The 15,170-nt window shown below is 39.8% G+C and overlaps 1 protein-coding gene across 1 annotated transcript in view; it reads left to right on the forward strand.

Annotated features, from left to right (window-relative positions):
* Positions 1-15,170, forward strand: part of TCTN1 (tectonic family member 1) — a 28,228-nt gene that overhangs the window by 2,713 nt on the left and 10,345 nt on the right. Inside the window, exons 2-7 of the mRNA XM_039228905.1 lie at positions 775-895; positions 7,320-7,450; positions 8,791-8,942; positions 10,930-11,017; positions 12,774-12,883; positions 14,389-14,415. Coding sequence (XP_039084836.1) covers positions 775-895; positions 7,320-7,450; positions 8,791-8,942; positions 10,930-11,017; positions 12,774-12,883; positions 14,389-14,415 — 629 coding nt within the window. The remainder of the gene's footprint in view (positions 1-774; positions 896-7,319; positions 7,451-8,790; positions 8,943-10,929; positions 11,018-12,773; positions 12,884-14,388; positions 14,416-15,170) is intronic.

Consider the following 15,170-nt stretch of genomic DNA (forward strand, 5'->3'; position numbering starts at 1 on the left):
GTGCCCCAGTATGTGTCATTCTTATGCTCTGCCATCTTTAAAAGGGTTATTTCTCTCCTGTTTGACAGAACAAAATAGGGATTTAAAAATTCAGATAGTCATTATTATTAAAAATTAAATATTACAGACTGGGGAGATTTCTACCCTTTCTATCTCCCCTCCTGTGCTTTATTGTCTAAGTTATCAGAGATATTTCCAGAACCCCAAGTACAAAGCACCTGAGCCAGTTTGATTTTATGTCAGTAGTTCGTGAATGTGGGCTCAGTTTCAAAGCCACAGGTGAATCTGAGGAGAGAAACAAGATTGAGCACCCTGATTCCTGGCGGCCTTCATTGGGCTCTTCCTCTGAGTGAGGACCTCCCAAAGAGGGGCCTGGGAATCTGTACTCTTACACCAGTGGTTCTTACAGTCCGGCAAGTGATTTAGCATTGCTGGTTCTTAAATTATCAGCATCACCTGGATGTTTTGAAAAATACAAATGTCTAGGTTTCATAGTCAGCTTAGGAGAAATCTTTGTAGGTAAAGCACAAACAGAACTTTCCAAATGAGTCAGAGGATTAGCTATTTTGGGGAAACTTCAGATTGAGGAGTATTCAAACCGACTAATTTTCACTTCACAAATCCGTCCTGCTCCCCAGTGTCAACCCAAAGTGCAGTAGGAAAAATAAAATGGACCTTTTGTATGCTATGGAGTTTTGGTACTTTGCAGTGGCAGGGGGCAGTCACTCCCTGCTGATTATGAAGCTCTCCATCCCACCTCTTTTGTTTCTATAGTTGCTGCTCTGTGTGTCTGTGACTTGTCTCCAGCACAGTGTGACGTCAACTGCTGTTGTGATCCCGATTGCAGCTCCGTGGATTTCAGTGTCTTTTCTGCCTGTTCAGTTCCGAGTGTAACGTAAGTTTGTGATGCATGCAGTTTTGATGGAACTGGACCAAGATTATAAGATCTGGGGACAGAAAGTGAAAACTCTTCCAGGCTGAAAAACCCAAACCTGGCTTCCTGAATTTTGCATCCTTCAGAAGCCATGCTGTCCAAACCAATATGTTTGGAGTATGCCTTATTTGCATCTAGCCAGCTGATTGTGCAGGCAAAAGAGAAGAGAGAGTCTACTTTGTTGAAAGTATAAGGAAATCTTTGTTTCCGGAGACTGAATTACATTTCACTCTGATTTGTAAACCGATAATGTGCACATTTTTGTATAGGTGAATTTGTCATCTATATATAGCCTAGGGTGAAAAGTGCAGTTTAATTTTACAGCTTTTGTTGTGGATATAGTACTTGTAACAAAAATTAAACATAGGAAAGCTTGGTTCATACTTTTCTGATGTGTAAAATCTACTGGAAATTCTCACCGTTCATACTGTATTGGAGAACAATGGCAGCTAACATTCCCAGTCTGTTATAAGGTGAAGAAATAATCTCTTCTGAATGATTTGTTTCTCATAATTCCGATTTCAAAGCTCTTTTAAAAATATAGCACTTAAAAAAGGTTAATTTATTCAGGATGGGACCAGTTTATTATTCAGAGAAAGCTAACTTAAATTTAGTCTTGTAGTAAATTGTAGCAGTTGATACTTGGTAGATTGAATGCTTTTTGGAAGTAGGATGTGTCTGTCCCATGAGGAACTATTTTTTTGACCAGTGAGGAATTGAATCTACTCCTAATATTGTAAAAATGTTTGGAGAATGACATGTTTTAGTTAGATTATTTTTCTGGCTAACTGGTCTACACCATGGTTAAATTATTCTGTTTTTCTGCCTTAGTAAGTAACAGGAGCCTGAGAGAGATTTCGGATCCCAATTTGAGATCATTATTTAGAATGTCTTCTTTTTATTAGAGCTGAATTTTAGATATAGACTATTTAGAATGTGGGACAGCAAACTTTCCTGTAAAAGGCCACATAATAAATACTTTAAGCTTCACAGGCCAGGGGTGCCTGGGTGGCTTAGGTGGTTGAGTGACCAACTCTTGATTTCGGCTCAGGTCATGATCTCATGATTCATGAGTTTGAATCCCGCATCAGGCTCCACACCAACATAATGTAGAGCCTGCTTGAGATTCATTCCCCCTCTCTCCCTCAACCCCTCTCGCCTCCCTCTCTCTGACCCTCTCATGTGTACTCTTTTTCTCAAAATAAATAAATAAACTTAAAAAAAAAAGCTTCATAGACCAGTGGTCTCTGTTGCAACTTCCTCAACTCTACCATCAATGAACAAAAGCATCCATAGGTGGTGTGTAAATGAATGGGCATGACTGTGTTTCAATAAATCTTTACAAAGTTAGGTGTGGTTTGTGGACTTCTGGTATAGATGTTAGAGCTGAATCCATAGTGCCCTCAGGAAAGAATCTCAGAATTTTGTTTAGTTTTTTCCCCCCCTTTATTTATTTATTTATTTATTTACATTTAAAAAGTGGTTACTTTTATGAATATTCTTTTTTTAATTTATTTTTTAATTTACATCCAAGTTAGCATATAGTGCTACAATGATTTCAGGAGTAGATTCCAGTGATTCATCCCGTGTGTAATACCTAGTGCTCATGCCAACAAGTGTCCTCACCAATGCCCCCACCATTTACCCCATTTCTCTACCAACAGCCTCTCCAGCAGCCCTCAATTTGTTCTCTATATTTAAGAGTCTCTTATGTTTTGCCCCCCTTCTTGTTTTTATACTATTTTTGCTTCCCTTCCCTTATGTTCATCTGTTTTGTATCTTAAAGTCCTCATGTGAGTGAAGTCATATAATCCTTGTCTTTCTCTGAGTGGCTAATTTCACTTAGCATAATACCTTCTAGTTCTATCCACGTAGTTGCAAATGGCAAGATTTCATTCTTTTTGATTGCCGAGTAATACTCCATTGTGTGTGTGTGTGTGTGTGTGTGTTGTATCTATATATTCCACATCTTCATTCATCTGTCAGTTGACATTTGGGCTCTTTCCAAACTTCGGCTATTGTCAGTAGTGCTGCTATAAACATTGGGGTACACGTGCCTCTTTGAAACAGCACACCTTTATCCTTTGGATAAATACCTAGTAGTGCAATTGCTGGGTTGTAGAGTAGTTCTATTTTTAATTTTTTTGAGGAGCGTCCATACTGTTTTCCAGAGTGGCTACACGAGTTTGTGTTCCCATGAGTTAGTTTTACTTATGATTTTCTCTTAAATACGAAGTGTAAAAATAGTGAAATAAAAGTTAATAATCCTAATTAATTGATTATTTTCATTATGTAGGTTCTAATTCATAAAAGGTTTATTTACATTTGCTAAACTGTCAACAGCTAATTCTATTATCTAATGATTTGTAAATTTACTGTTAAGACTATTAGATTAATGTCTGTTTTCCTCACTAGATGTGAGTTTCATGAAAGCAAGAATAATATCCCTCCTACACACTTTCTGTCACTAGTGTCTAGTCTAGCCCCTGCCACATAGTTGGCCGTCATTAGAAGTGAGTTGACTGTTTGAGTGAGATTCTCCCCTCCATGCCAAACCGGCCCTCTGGTATTCTCTTTTGACTTCTCTACCATTGTTCTCTCAGGAAGACACCCAGGCCAGAACCTGGATGCTTCCCTGACTCCTGCCGCTTCTTTGCCTTCTCAGTCTAGATGTCTTTCACACCTGGCTGTAGCTTCCATGAGCACCAGGGATAGAAGATGAGCTACATGCAGCCAGGCCCTCAAAGACTTCACTCACAAAGGGAGATAGAGGAGTGGGTGGCACTTCTGCCCCAGGCACTGAGACAACGGAGAGGAATGGCATCTAACCTAGGCAGTTGGCCTAGGGAAGTCTTTCTAGAAAAGACCATCTGAGCTGGGTCCTGAAGGACGAGTAGAAGTTGGCAGCATGGAATCAGGGGAAGGCATTCTAGGCCAAGGGAGCCGAATGACAGAGTACATGAGGGGGAGCACGGCCCATTGCCTTAACTGCAGGTAGCTGAGTGCAGCTGGAGAGCAGGGCTGAGAGGAGTGTGTCGCAGTGGCCAGGGTCAGATCCCGAGGGGCCTTGGGTGTAGGCTGAAGGGTTTGGGTTTCGTCCTGAATTCTGCAGGGTGCCAGGGTATGAGGGGATTAGATTCCGACCTTAAGCAGTTCTGTGGCAGCACGGATGATGATGGGTCACAGGGCCTAAGCCTGGTGGCAGGGCACCAAGTAAGAAACTGTTGGAGGTGTGAACAGGTGCCCTCCTCTCCACGGGGACGGTCATGACGAGAGACCTACGCAGAACCGATACTCCTCCACTGCACGGGATTTGAGAGTGGGCAGACCGGAAGGGGAAGAGTGAGGAGTCCCATTCTACTGGATTCCTTACACTAGGACTTGCGTCTGTCCACTGCTACTCCCTCTGTATGAGGTCACATCTTGTCAGTTGCCATAAAAAAGCCTTCAGAAGCTCTCGTTAACTACAGACTTCTTAGCCTGAATTCAGATCTATCCCCAAACTCAGATCCTATTTCCCACTAACCCCCATCTTGTCTCCTCTACACAGCCTAACTTTGGTACTCAAGAGTTTTCTAGACTCCATCAGTACATTACCCATCCTTGGCCAATGCCATCCTTGTATTCTCTAACTCTTGTGCAGCCTTTTAGACCCAGTAGGTCTCGTAAATTTTTCAGTGCTGGATCTTATAAATACTACTTACCGGTTTTCAGAAATATTCTTTATGCCCACAGTAATGACCGATATGCCATTAGAACTATACAGAGCTTTTGGAAAAGTGGCCACTTATAAAATGAATTGATAGCTTCCTTATACTTCAGCAATAACCATCAAAAAAATACAATGAAAATGGCTTCTATTCATAACACCCCATAGAAATGTCACATAAAACATAAGTACTTAGAATTTGTGTGAAGAAAACTGAAATATGGTGAAAGACCTAAAATATTTGAATTTGAATACATGGAGAGAGAATTTTTGTAGTGGGATGAGAAGAATCATTATGTAAACACTTAAACCAACTTGTAAAAACTTAATTTGTGGGGGTGCCTGGGTGGCTTCGTTGGGCATCTGGCCCTTGATTTCAGCTTAGGTCATGGTCTTGTGGTTCGTGTGCTGGCAGCACACAGTGTGCTTGGGATTCTCTCTCTCTTTCTCTGCCTGTCCCCTGCTCACTCTCTCTCTCTCTCTCTCTCTCTCAAATAATTAAATAGATAAAAGTTTAAAAAATGTGTAAGTGTAATTCCATTGTCAGATGGAGGAGGGATAATGCATCAACATGATTGAAAATTCATCTAGAAAAATAAACCTGAGAATGGCCAAGACATTGAATAAGAAGAGCAAACTATCAGCTTTCAAACATGTAACATTATAATAATGAAAGTAATGCATATTACTTCAAGATAGATAGGTAAATCATGGGGTGAGAATAGAAAGGCCAAAAATCAGTTCTGTGTACTGATTTTAAAAACCCACATAATGTTGTGTATTTTTTTCCTATTTATTTAATATATAGTAACTATGGTATTTTACAACAATGGAGTAAAGTTTGGATCATTCATTAAATGATGTAAGATGATAACTATTGAAAAATAAAAATGTTAGACTTCTGCTTTATAGCATTATACCAAAGTAAATTACCAATAGATCAAAGGGTGAAATGTTAAAAAAAAAATTAATGAATAAATGAAAAATATAGATGAACATTTGTTAATCTTAGGTTAAGGAATGTCTTTTAAGCATAAGCCCACAGGCACACCATAAAAGAAAAGATTAATAATTTTATTTAAAAAATTAAGGGGTGCCTGGCTGGCTCAGTTGGTGGAGCATGTGACTCTTGATCTCGGGGTTGTGAGTTCAAGCCCCATGTTGGGTGTAGAGATTACTTAAAAATAAAACCTTTAGGTTAAAAAAAAATATTTTTTTAAGTAAGGCTCCATGCCCAGCATGGAGCCATGCCTAGCATGGAGCCTAATGCCGGGCTTGAACTCACAACCCTGAGATCAAGACCTGAGCTAAGATCAAGAGTCCAACACTTAACTGACTGAGCCACCTAGGTGCCCCAAAAATAAAATCTTAAAAAAATTAAAAAACACCATATTTATGTGTTATTTATGACAAAAGCACCATAACATTGAAAGGTAGTAAATGGAAAAAATGTACAACATATGACAAAGGAGATTCTTAAAAATATTGATTCTTGCAAACCAATGAGAAGACAAACATTCTAATAAAAAGTGTCCAGTAGGTATAAAGAAGCACCTTACCTAAGAAGAAACACCAGTGAGCAATAACCATATGGAAAAATGTTTACACTCACTAGTAAATGAGAAAAGTCAAATTAAAACAATGAGGTAACAGATTTTTGCCTGTGAAGTTGGCAGAGCATAGAAACTGAATAATATGTATTCTTGGCAAGAGTACAGGGACATAGGCACTCTTATTGCGGTACTGGTGAGTACGCGCCTTCCCTTTCTGGAGGGAATCTGGCAATATGTCTCAGAAGCCTTGAACAGTACACCTACCTTCTGACCCAGCAGTTCTACCTCAGGGAACACAGCCTGAAGAAATAGCTGAAGAGATTCATAAATATGTGTAAGGATGATGTTATAGTGTTATATGTAATTGGGGAAAATGAGAAACAACCTAGGCCAACAGTAGAGAATTGGCAAAAAAAAAAAAAAAAAATTGGGGTATATCTTACTTACATACTTTGGTATAGAATGAAGCCATTTCGTATAATGCAAAAACATACTGATGACATGGGAAATGTTGGGCCGTATATACTGAGAAAAGGCCTTAAGGCTGCATGTAGAATATGATCCCATTTTTGTTACATTACTATCTTCACAGCCTACCTGTATCAAAATGATTAGAGTTTGTCAAGTCTGGGATCAGTGGAAGTCTTGACTGTACCCTAACTTCTAAGCCCCCAAACTTCCAGATGACTTCACATTTTCTGATTTTCAGTCTTTTGAAGGCAGATTTATTCTATAAACAAGGAACTTTGGATCCATTCTGGGTACTTGTAAAAAAATCTGAAGTTCTGCAAACTTTTATAATTGATGGTGTCAGAGTTTACAAGGTTCATTTACATTAAAATTATTCCCTGATCTATATTCCGTACTTGACAAGATTTCCTTAAAGGTTATTCTACTTGTCTTAATATTTTCTCTGTTAAAGGAAAAGGTTTCAAATGCCAAACATTTTAACACTGAATAAACCAAATAAAAATGGATTCAGTTCTAACATCACACTTTCATAAATATCTTCCATGTAGTTGTTAACATAGTACAGTACAAGCATCTGACAGTTTTAAAATAATCTTGCTAAGATTGTGTGCATATGCCTTAAAATTTTCTATTATTATTTTTTAATTTCCAGGGGTGATAGTCAGTTTTGTAGTCATAAAGCAGCCATCTACTTATTAAATTTTACAGCAAATCCACCTCAAAGGATATTTAAACTCGTCGACCAGATTAATCCATCTATTTTCTGCATTCATATTACAAACTGTAAGTATTTGATGGTAATATACTTTGAGAAGCCCTGGAAATTTTTTCTTTAGAAAGTTCTTTTATGGAAAAATGTCTCATTCAGTTAGATTTCAAGCAATTATTTTATGGTTTGGCTCAGGTATATCTTCTGAGGCCTTTTCATAGGCGACTACAAATAACTTTATAGGCTTGTGGGCATGCACGTTTCATTAAAACTAATGTGCTTATGCAGTTGTCTTTTGAAGTTGCATACTTTATTTCACAGGTGTTTATAATATGTAGGCATGCATAGGAATTTAGACTTATTTAGGTTGTGTGTACATTTATGTATTTTTTTATTGCCTCCTGGTTTAATGGTTGAAAATCAGGTTCAGCTTTGGTTTCAATTTCCTTTTTTCTCTTTTATTTTTACTAAGAATATTTGCATGAAAACAGGATCTTTATTTTTATCTGAGCATTGAGCTCAGATAGGTATCTAGAGCCAAAAGTACATGTAAGTATAAAATGTTACCAAGATATCCAAGATCAGAGACAGATTTATGATTTTATCTTAAACTTCATCATCATTTCAGAACGTCTTTATATTTTGAGTTCATTCTCTTGCAGTTGAAAACCAGGCGAATGCTCTGCGATTGGTAATCTAAAGTAATGACTGGTCAGTTACTGTCGGGTCCTATGACGTAAGACCAGGCGAGTGAGCATACCAGCCCATTTCCTCCTCTCTGTTCCATGCACAGCACATTGTTCTCCTGGGCGTTGGTTGGAGGTGGCTGAGTGAGGGTAGAAACAGTCTTTCGTCCCTGTCACCATCTGCAGAGAGCTGCACCTCAGAGGTTGATGCAGCCAGCTCCTTGGTCCACGGGCTGGAGAAAGACTGATTATTATTGGCTTTTGTTGTGCTTCGCCTGCAAGCTTTACAAACCATTACTTCTACACTGTTAGAGAAATAGGCCAAGTCTGAGGATACTGTTTATTTCTTAAGACTCGAGAAATTTTGGATTAAGTAAATATGGAAAGAGATGCTTTTTTTTCCATATCAGCCTTTAAAAAAATTTTAATGTTTATTTTTGAGAAAGAGAGAAAGAGAATGAGTGGGGAAGGGGCAGAGAGAGAGGGAGATACAGAATCTGAAGCAGGCTCCAGGCTCTGCTGTCAGCACAGAGCCTGATGCAGGGCCCAACCTCATGAACTGCAAGAGTATGACCTGAGCTGAAGTCGGATTCTTAACTGGCTGAGCCACCCAGGCGCCCCTCACATCAGCCTTAGTGCTACTAAAAGCTGTTTCCAAAATATTATGTATTATATATAATGCTCATATTATATTGTATGCTGATTTAAAATACTTTTTCTAAAAACAGATAAACCTGCATTATCCTTTATTAATCCAGAAGTGCCTGATGAAAATAATTTTGATAAATTGATGGAAACATCTGATGGCTTTTCCTTGAATTCAGAATCAGAGATTTCTTTCACAACCCAGTCGGACACCCCAGGTACTGCTAAATACGAGGTGAGCCAAGAACTTGATTAAGTCCATTCATCTTGTTGCAAATATCCTGTCCTTGTAAGTCAATTTTTCAGTATGTTCTTAAGCAAAACTGGCTTCCCCAAGACAGAATTCACATTATAGAGGGAAAAACATCATGTTAGTGCCTACAAATCAAAGATCACAAAAATTAAAATTGAGTAGATGAATTCTAACATAGATTTTTTTTTTTAACTCTTTAGTAAGCCTGCATTTGTCTCTGCAGAATTCTCTGTGCTTCTCCACCTCAAAAGACACAGCAGAGTGCATGAGTTATGCTGCTGGGGACCCAGAGTGGGTTAGTTGGGTGCCTGGTCCTCTTCTCGAAGCTATATTTAGTTTTACAGATTTTAGGAACATATGAGCTATTTTAAATTCTATTCATTAGTAAACCTTTCAATGTAATATACATTAACTTTGAATAAACTTCAGATTTTTTGAAAGCATCTTAATAGAGAAATATAAAAACATTCCGTGCTAATTCTGAAAGGTAAAAGTATTGAGGTACATATGATGGAAAGGCCACAGTGTCCATGAAAATGCACATTGCAAATCACCGTTAATAGATTAGTGTATGCATTTTTATTTTTTAATGTTTTATGTATACTTTTAAATGTTTTTTTTTTTTTTTTAAATTTATTTCTGAGAGAGAGACAGGGTGAGCAGGGGAGAGTCAGAGAGAAAGGGAGACACAGAATCTGAAACAGTCTCCAGACTCTGAGCTGGCTGTCAGCACAGAGCCCGATGAGGGGCTCGAACCCATGAACCGTGAGATCATGACCTGAGCCAAAGTCGGGCGCTTAACTGACTGAGCCACCAAAGTGCCCCAGTGTATGCATTTTTAAATGCATCTATAAATATATGTGTGTGTGTGTGTGTGTGTGTGTGTGTATGTGTGTGTGTATAGTATTGTACAGAAGTAGGATTTATAGTTTTCTACGTTGTTCCGTAAGCTTCCTTTTTTATACAGCGATAAATCTTATGCATCTTCCCATATCAATATAAAAGTTACCATTTCTTGATCATTTTCCATGTGCCAGGCACTGGGCAAAGCTTTCCAGACATTACTTCACATAACCCTGAAAGTGATACAGCTTGTCCCCATGTAACTGACGAGAAAAAGAAAAACTTCGTCTAGGAAAGTAACTTGTCACAGCTACTGTTGGAGCTAGAGTTTACTGATACAAAGTATACCTTCTTTGTACGTATCATTGTTTATTATTGAACCATTCCACTATTAACAGACATTTGTTTCCAGTTTTTGCTATTATAAATAATCTATAAGGAACATTCTGATAGATAAGTATATCCTTGTCTAATTAAATCCTTAGGATACATTCCTATAACCAGATTAATTTAGGCAAAATGAATGGAAGTTTAAAATCTCTGTTATCAGGTTGCCCTCCAGAAAGGTTACAAGAGTTTAAACTCCCAGGCCCAGTAAAGGAGAGGGCTTGTTTCCCTAGATCCTTGCTGGCATCAACATTCAAGAAAATTGGCTGTGTACCCAATAGCTGTAAATTTGTTCTGAATACTGGGGAAAGTTTCATGTTGTTTGGTTTTGGGAAAGAAGGCCTATCATTTTTATTATTTTAATGCATACTGTATCTCTTATTAAATAAGTATTGCTAGTAAAAAATAATTACCTTTCTCACCTCTATTGCTGGCCACCCGGTTCCTGTCTGCATTGGCAGATACTATATCAGCTTCTTACATTCCTCTCCGGAGGAGTTCTGTAATAAAAAAACGCTGCAAATACAATAACATGCTCACACACAGAGACATACATCCTTAAAAGAAAGGGATGGAGCACCTGAGTGTAAGCTCCATGTGGGCGGGGCTGTATCTGTTTTTTGCTCATCAATGTGTTCCTGATGCCTGTAATGCTGCCTGGCACATAGTAGGTGTCTAGTAAGTGTTGAATGAATGCTTTTAATAGCACCATAATAGCTATTGGTTGGTCTGTTCACAGTATGGGGTTCGTCTGCAGACTTCAGATTCATTCTTGAGATTTCCTTCTCCCCTTACGTCGTCTCTCTGCACTGATGATAACCCTGCAGGTAAGACAAGACAGTGGGCATTTTTTCCTCTCTCTATAAGCAGGGTTTGCTCTTAGTTTTTTGTTTTTTGTTTTTTTTTTTTTTTTTTTTATGTTTTATTTATTTCTAGGAGAGAAAGAGAGAGAGATAGCGTGAGCAGGGGAGGGTCAGAGAGAGAGGGAATCACAGACTGAAACAGGCTCCAGGCTCTGAGCTGGCAGTCAGCACAGAGCCCGACGCGGGGCTCGAACCCACGAACCGCGAGATCATGACCTAAGCGAAAGTCGGACGCTTAACCGACTAAGCCACCCAGGCGCCCCAGTTTGCTCTTAGTTTTAATTTATAGTAGTCATAATGGAACAGGCTTCATAACTAGAAACAGTCTATCTTTGAAAGAGGTCTCAAAGGTTATGCAGTTCAGATTCCCAACCAGTCCCCACATCTTTTCTATCATATGACTGCAGGAGTACTTGTAGTGATGGGGAACTCACTACCCGAAACCAGCCCACCGTTGTTTAACCCTGCCAAGTTTGGAGGAAGTTGTTTCTTTACTGGAGCTAAAATTTGTCAATAGCTAAATGTTTATTAAACACTTACTTTGTGCTGGGTATTGTATTAAGTGCTTGCTTGTGTTTTTTCCATGAGGAAACCGAGAAACATTCAGTTTCTTGCTCAGGCAGTGGCAGAGCAGGGATGCTGCCCACGCAGCTGCCTCCCATGGGGCCTGCTTCTCCTTTTAGGAGCATCATAGACGCTGTGGAGTCACCATCCTGGCAGTGAGAGGCAGCTGGCACAGCTCTCCAATCCGTAAGGTGGCACCACAGTGAAGAAGCTAGCTGAGTAGTGTGTGGTCGCATGTGGCCTGATGAAACATCATTTCGTACAGGAATGGAAATGGATTCTGTTGAAAAGATGCTCAACCTTGCTCACAAAAGGAACAGTCTAAATTAAAACCAAAGCGAGGTACCATTTCCATCTAATGGATTGGCACAGCTTAAGAAATTTAAGGCTCTGGAGAAGTAGGCATTGATCTTACATACCTGGTGGGACCATAAGTCGGTACAGCCTCTGTGAAAAGCAGTTTAGCAGGATGTCTCAAAATTGCAAATGAGTATGCCCTTTGACCCAGTGTTCTGCTTCTAGGAGTTGGTCCTACAGAGCTTCTGGCCCACATGCAAAATCGTAGATTACAGCGTTGTTCATGATGGCAAAGCCAGGGACGGCTTCAGCATCCGTTAGTGTGGAACTGGTTGAATAAATTATGACAGATATATTAATAGAGTACTAATTATCCCTAAAAAATGGGAGGAGAAATCTCATCATACTCTGAGGTAGAATGAACTTCAAAATATATTGTTCAGTGAAAAAAAGTGAAGGGCAGAATGTATAGCATGTATTTGTTTCCAAAAGGGGAAAGAAATACTAAAAATACGTATACCCACGCTTTTATTTGCATAGAATATTTCCAGAAATACACAACAAACTTGATGCTGATTGTCTCTGGAGAGAAGCAGTTGTCTCTGGTGGTGGCTGGAGGGGATGGCGGAAGCGACAAGGGCTGGAGGGAGACTCTCAATAGCCTTTTGTGCCTTTTGAATTGTGTGAATGTATAACCTATTCAAAATATAATTTTTAAACCCTATTTTAAGCATGTTGTATGTCTGTGTTCTAACTTATTTTATGGTGTTAGTTCAATTACAAGTTTTTAGTTACCATTGGACACTTGAAAAATTTCTCTCTCGCTTTTTTTCCCCCTGGGGAATGTTATGATTTCTAGCATTTCTGGTGAACCAAGCTGTTAAGTGCACCAGAAGGATACATTTGGAACAGTGTGAAGAAACCGAAGCCCTGAGCATGGCTTATTACAGCAGCCCTAAAATTTTGAGGGTAAGAATTATTTTGAAGTGAAACTTACTCGTCAGGTTGGCTTTCTGTTCTTTGCACCTTTTGAAATATGACAAGTATAGAATAATTTCAGTACATGATTGACAACTCAAGTTAAAATTTTCCTCTTTAGTTCTTCGGTATACTGTTACCAAAGATATTGAAATAATCACTTAAAATAATTTTTATTTTTATATAGTTAGCTCATATTTTGCTTTCAGTCATTGTGGGTTTTGTGGGGGTGGGCTTTCATTTATTTTGATGGTAATCGATAGTGTTTGTCTCCTGAATAAAAAAAGACTTTAAGAACTGAAAATTTCAGAAATTATAAAAACATCTTAATGTCTGTGGCAGAAATAATCACACTAGCACCAAAAAGATACCTTTCTGAGAAACAGGCTGGAAAAGAATAGAAAATCCACGTTCTGGTTCGCAGAGAAAATAAGCAGGAAAGGACAGGTAGGAAATAGGATTGCTGGAGAAGGGGAAGAGGTCACGGTGGTATCGAGGCCCCTTCTTTCTGGTTGCAGTGACTGAAGCTGGAAAGGAGTAAGTAGGAGAGGCCACTGGCCCACTTGGTGGATGGCATGGAGGGTTGTAAGAGGTGAAGGTTATTTTCAATGATGAAAAACCATATGATTGCTGTGAACGCCCAGCTCCTGATTTCATTGTTTTTGGGGAACGGGAAGGGAGGAAGATGGTCCATGACATCAGTATTCACCTGGGCTGCTGTTTTCAGAATCAAGTTTAAGCTTTTCTCTCCCTTCCCTTCCCCTCTTCTCATAAGTCAGCCATGTAGGTCTGTGAATTCTTGCAGTTACTTGACCTCTCATGGTGCTTCTGGAAGTAGTGCCTCAAGTGTGCAGACTCAGCTCTCTCAGCACAGGGCTTCCCCAAACAAGTCTACTCAGCCCCCACCCCTAAGCTCCCTTTGGCCTGGTAGGATGTCTTGTGATGAGAAGTGAGGTTGGGGGAGACAGGGTGGAAAGCGAAGGGAAGTCGAGGCCTTTGGAAGGAGTGCTCTGCTGTGTGGGGGACGCAGGAGCTCGCCATTGAGTGGTTTGGGCTAAAGGCAGGAAGAGCAGTTGGGAGGCTGTGGAATCTCCTGGACCAGGGACAGTGGCCTTCCAGTGAGGACAGGTGCAGGAGGGTATCCCCGGAGGATAGGAGCCACATCTCCCACAGCGCTGTGTCACTGGTGACCATGTGGAAAGTACATAATGATTACAGTGAAGCATGGAGGCTTCCAGAGACCAGCTCTGTCGGGCTGTTCCATTAAGCCTGCAGTCTGAAAGAAGTGGATGTAGAAGCAAGACATAAAGTTACCTTTGGATTCTGACGTAGATATAAAAACATGGAGGTGGCAAGTCTTGATTAAGGAAACTCTGTTTTCTCCCTTGTGGAGTCTGTAATAAGATGAATATATCCTTTAACTTATGGTCTGAAAAAGCAATAAAAATGCTTCTTTTGATTGTACTTCACCAAATTTGTTGTTTCTTTTTGTTTAGGTGCCTGGTTTAAGAACAAAGGCAGAGGTAAGAGTATTTCTTGGTGGGAAGTAAGATAGTTTATAATACTCTGTTTTATTTCTGAGCCCGTTGAAATGAATACACTTATGATTAGAAGGGTACCTTACTGCCAGTAACAAAAATATTTGCCAAAAGGCAATAGAAATGAAATAGGGAAACTCCTTAGTAGGGGGCCCTTTTGTAATTACAAAAGGGACAGATTTTCAAAATCCCTGTTTTCATAGTTTGCACTTTTTCATATTTAAATGGTTTAGCTATGTTACTGACGATGGGTGTGATTGGCTTCTGTGCTTTCCAGGCATCCCTTGAGATCTTCTTGGTCTCCTGTCAGGAGAGCTGGCTAGCTCCCAGGATGCCGTCTGTCCAGGGTAGAAGATAGAAACAGTGAATGGTCACGTGAATGTCCCTACCTGTGTAGGAGCTGAACACTCGTGGTGTAGCTTCGGGGGTTGAGGTATGGGTGTCGATACTGTTCGACCCCATTCTAGGGGCTCTGTTAGGCTGTGGTCAGGAGGGCAAGGTCTTTTCGTGGATATGTCAGAGCAGAGGAACATGGATCTACCCCTTATTTTTGGGTCTGCACCCTATGCCTATGAATACAGTCCCTAAGGATGCCCAAGGCGATGGCCTTGTCATGGTCTCCCAAAGCTTGTGGAATTGATTGAGCTTGGTTCAAAATTCAGCTTTGCCATTATTTTCTCGTATGACGTATGCCTCACTCTCCCCAGTTGTCGAGCAGATGGTGTCTACCCCAGAGGCAG

The sequence above is a fragment of the Hyaena hyaena genome, unplaced genomic scaffold, assembly GCF_003009895.1.
Source record: "Hyaena hyaena isolate Hyena2069 unplaced genomic scaffold, ASM300989v1 scaffold_0, whole genome shotgun sequence".
Lineage (NCBI taxonomy): Eukaryota > Metazoa > Chordata > Mammalia > Carnivora > Hyaenidae > Hyaena > Hyaena hyaena.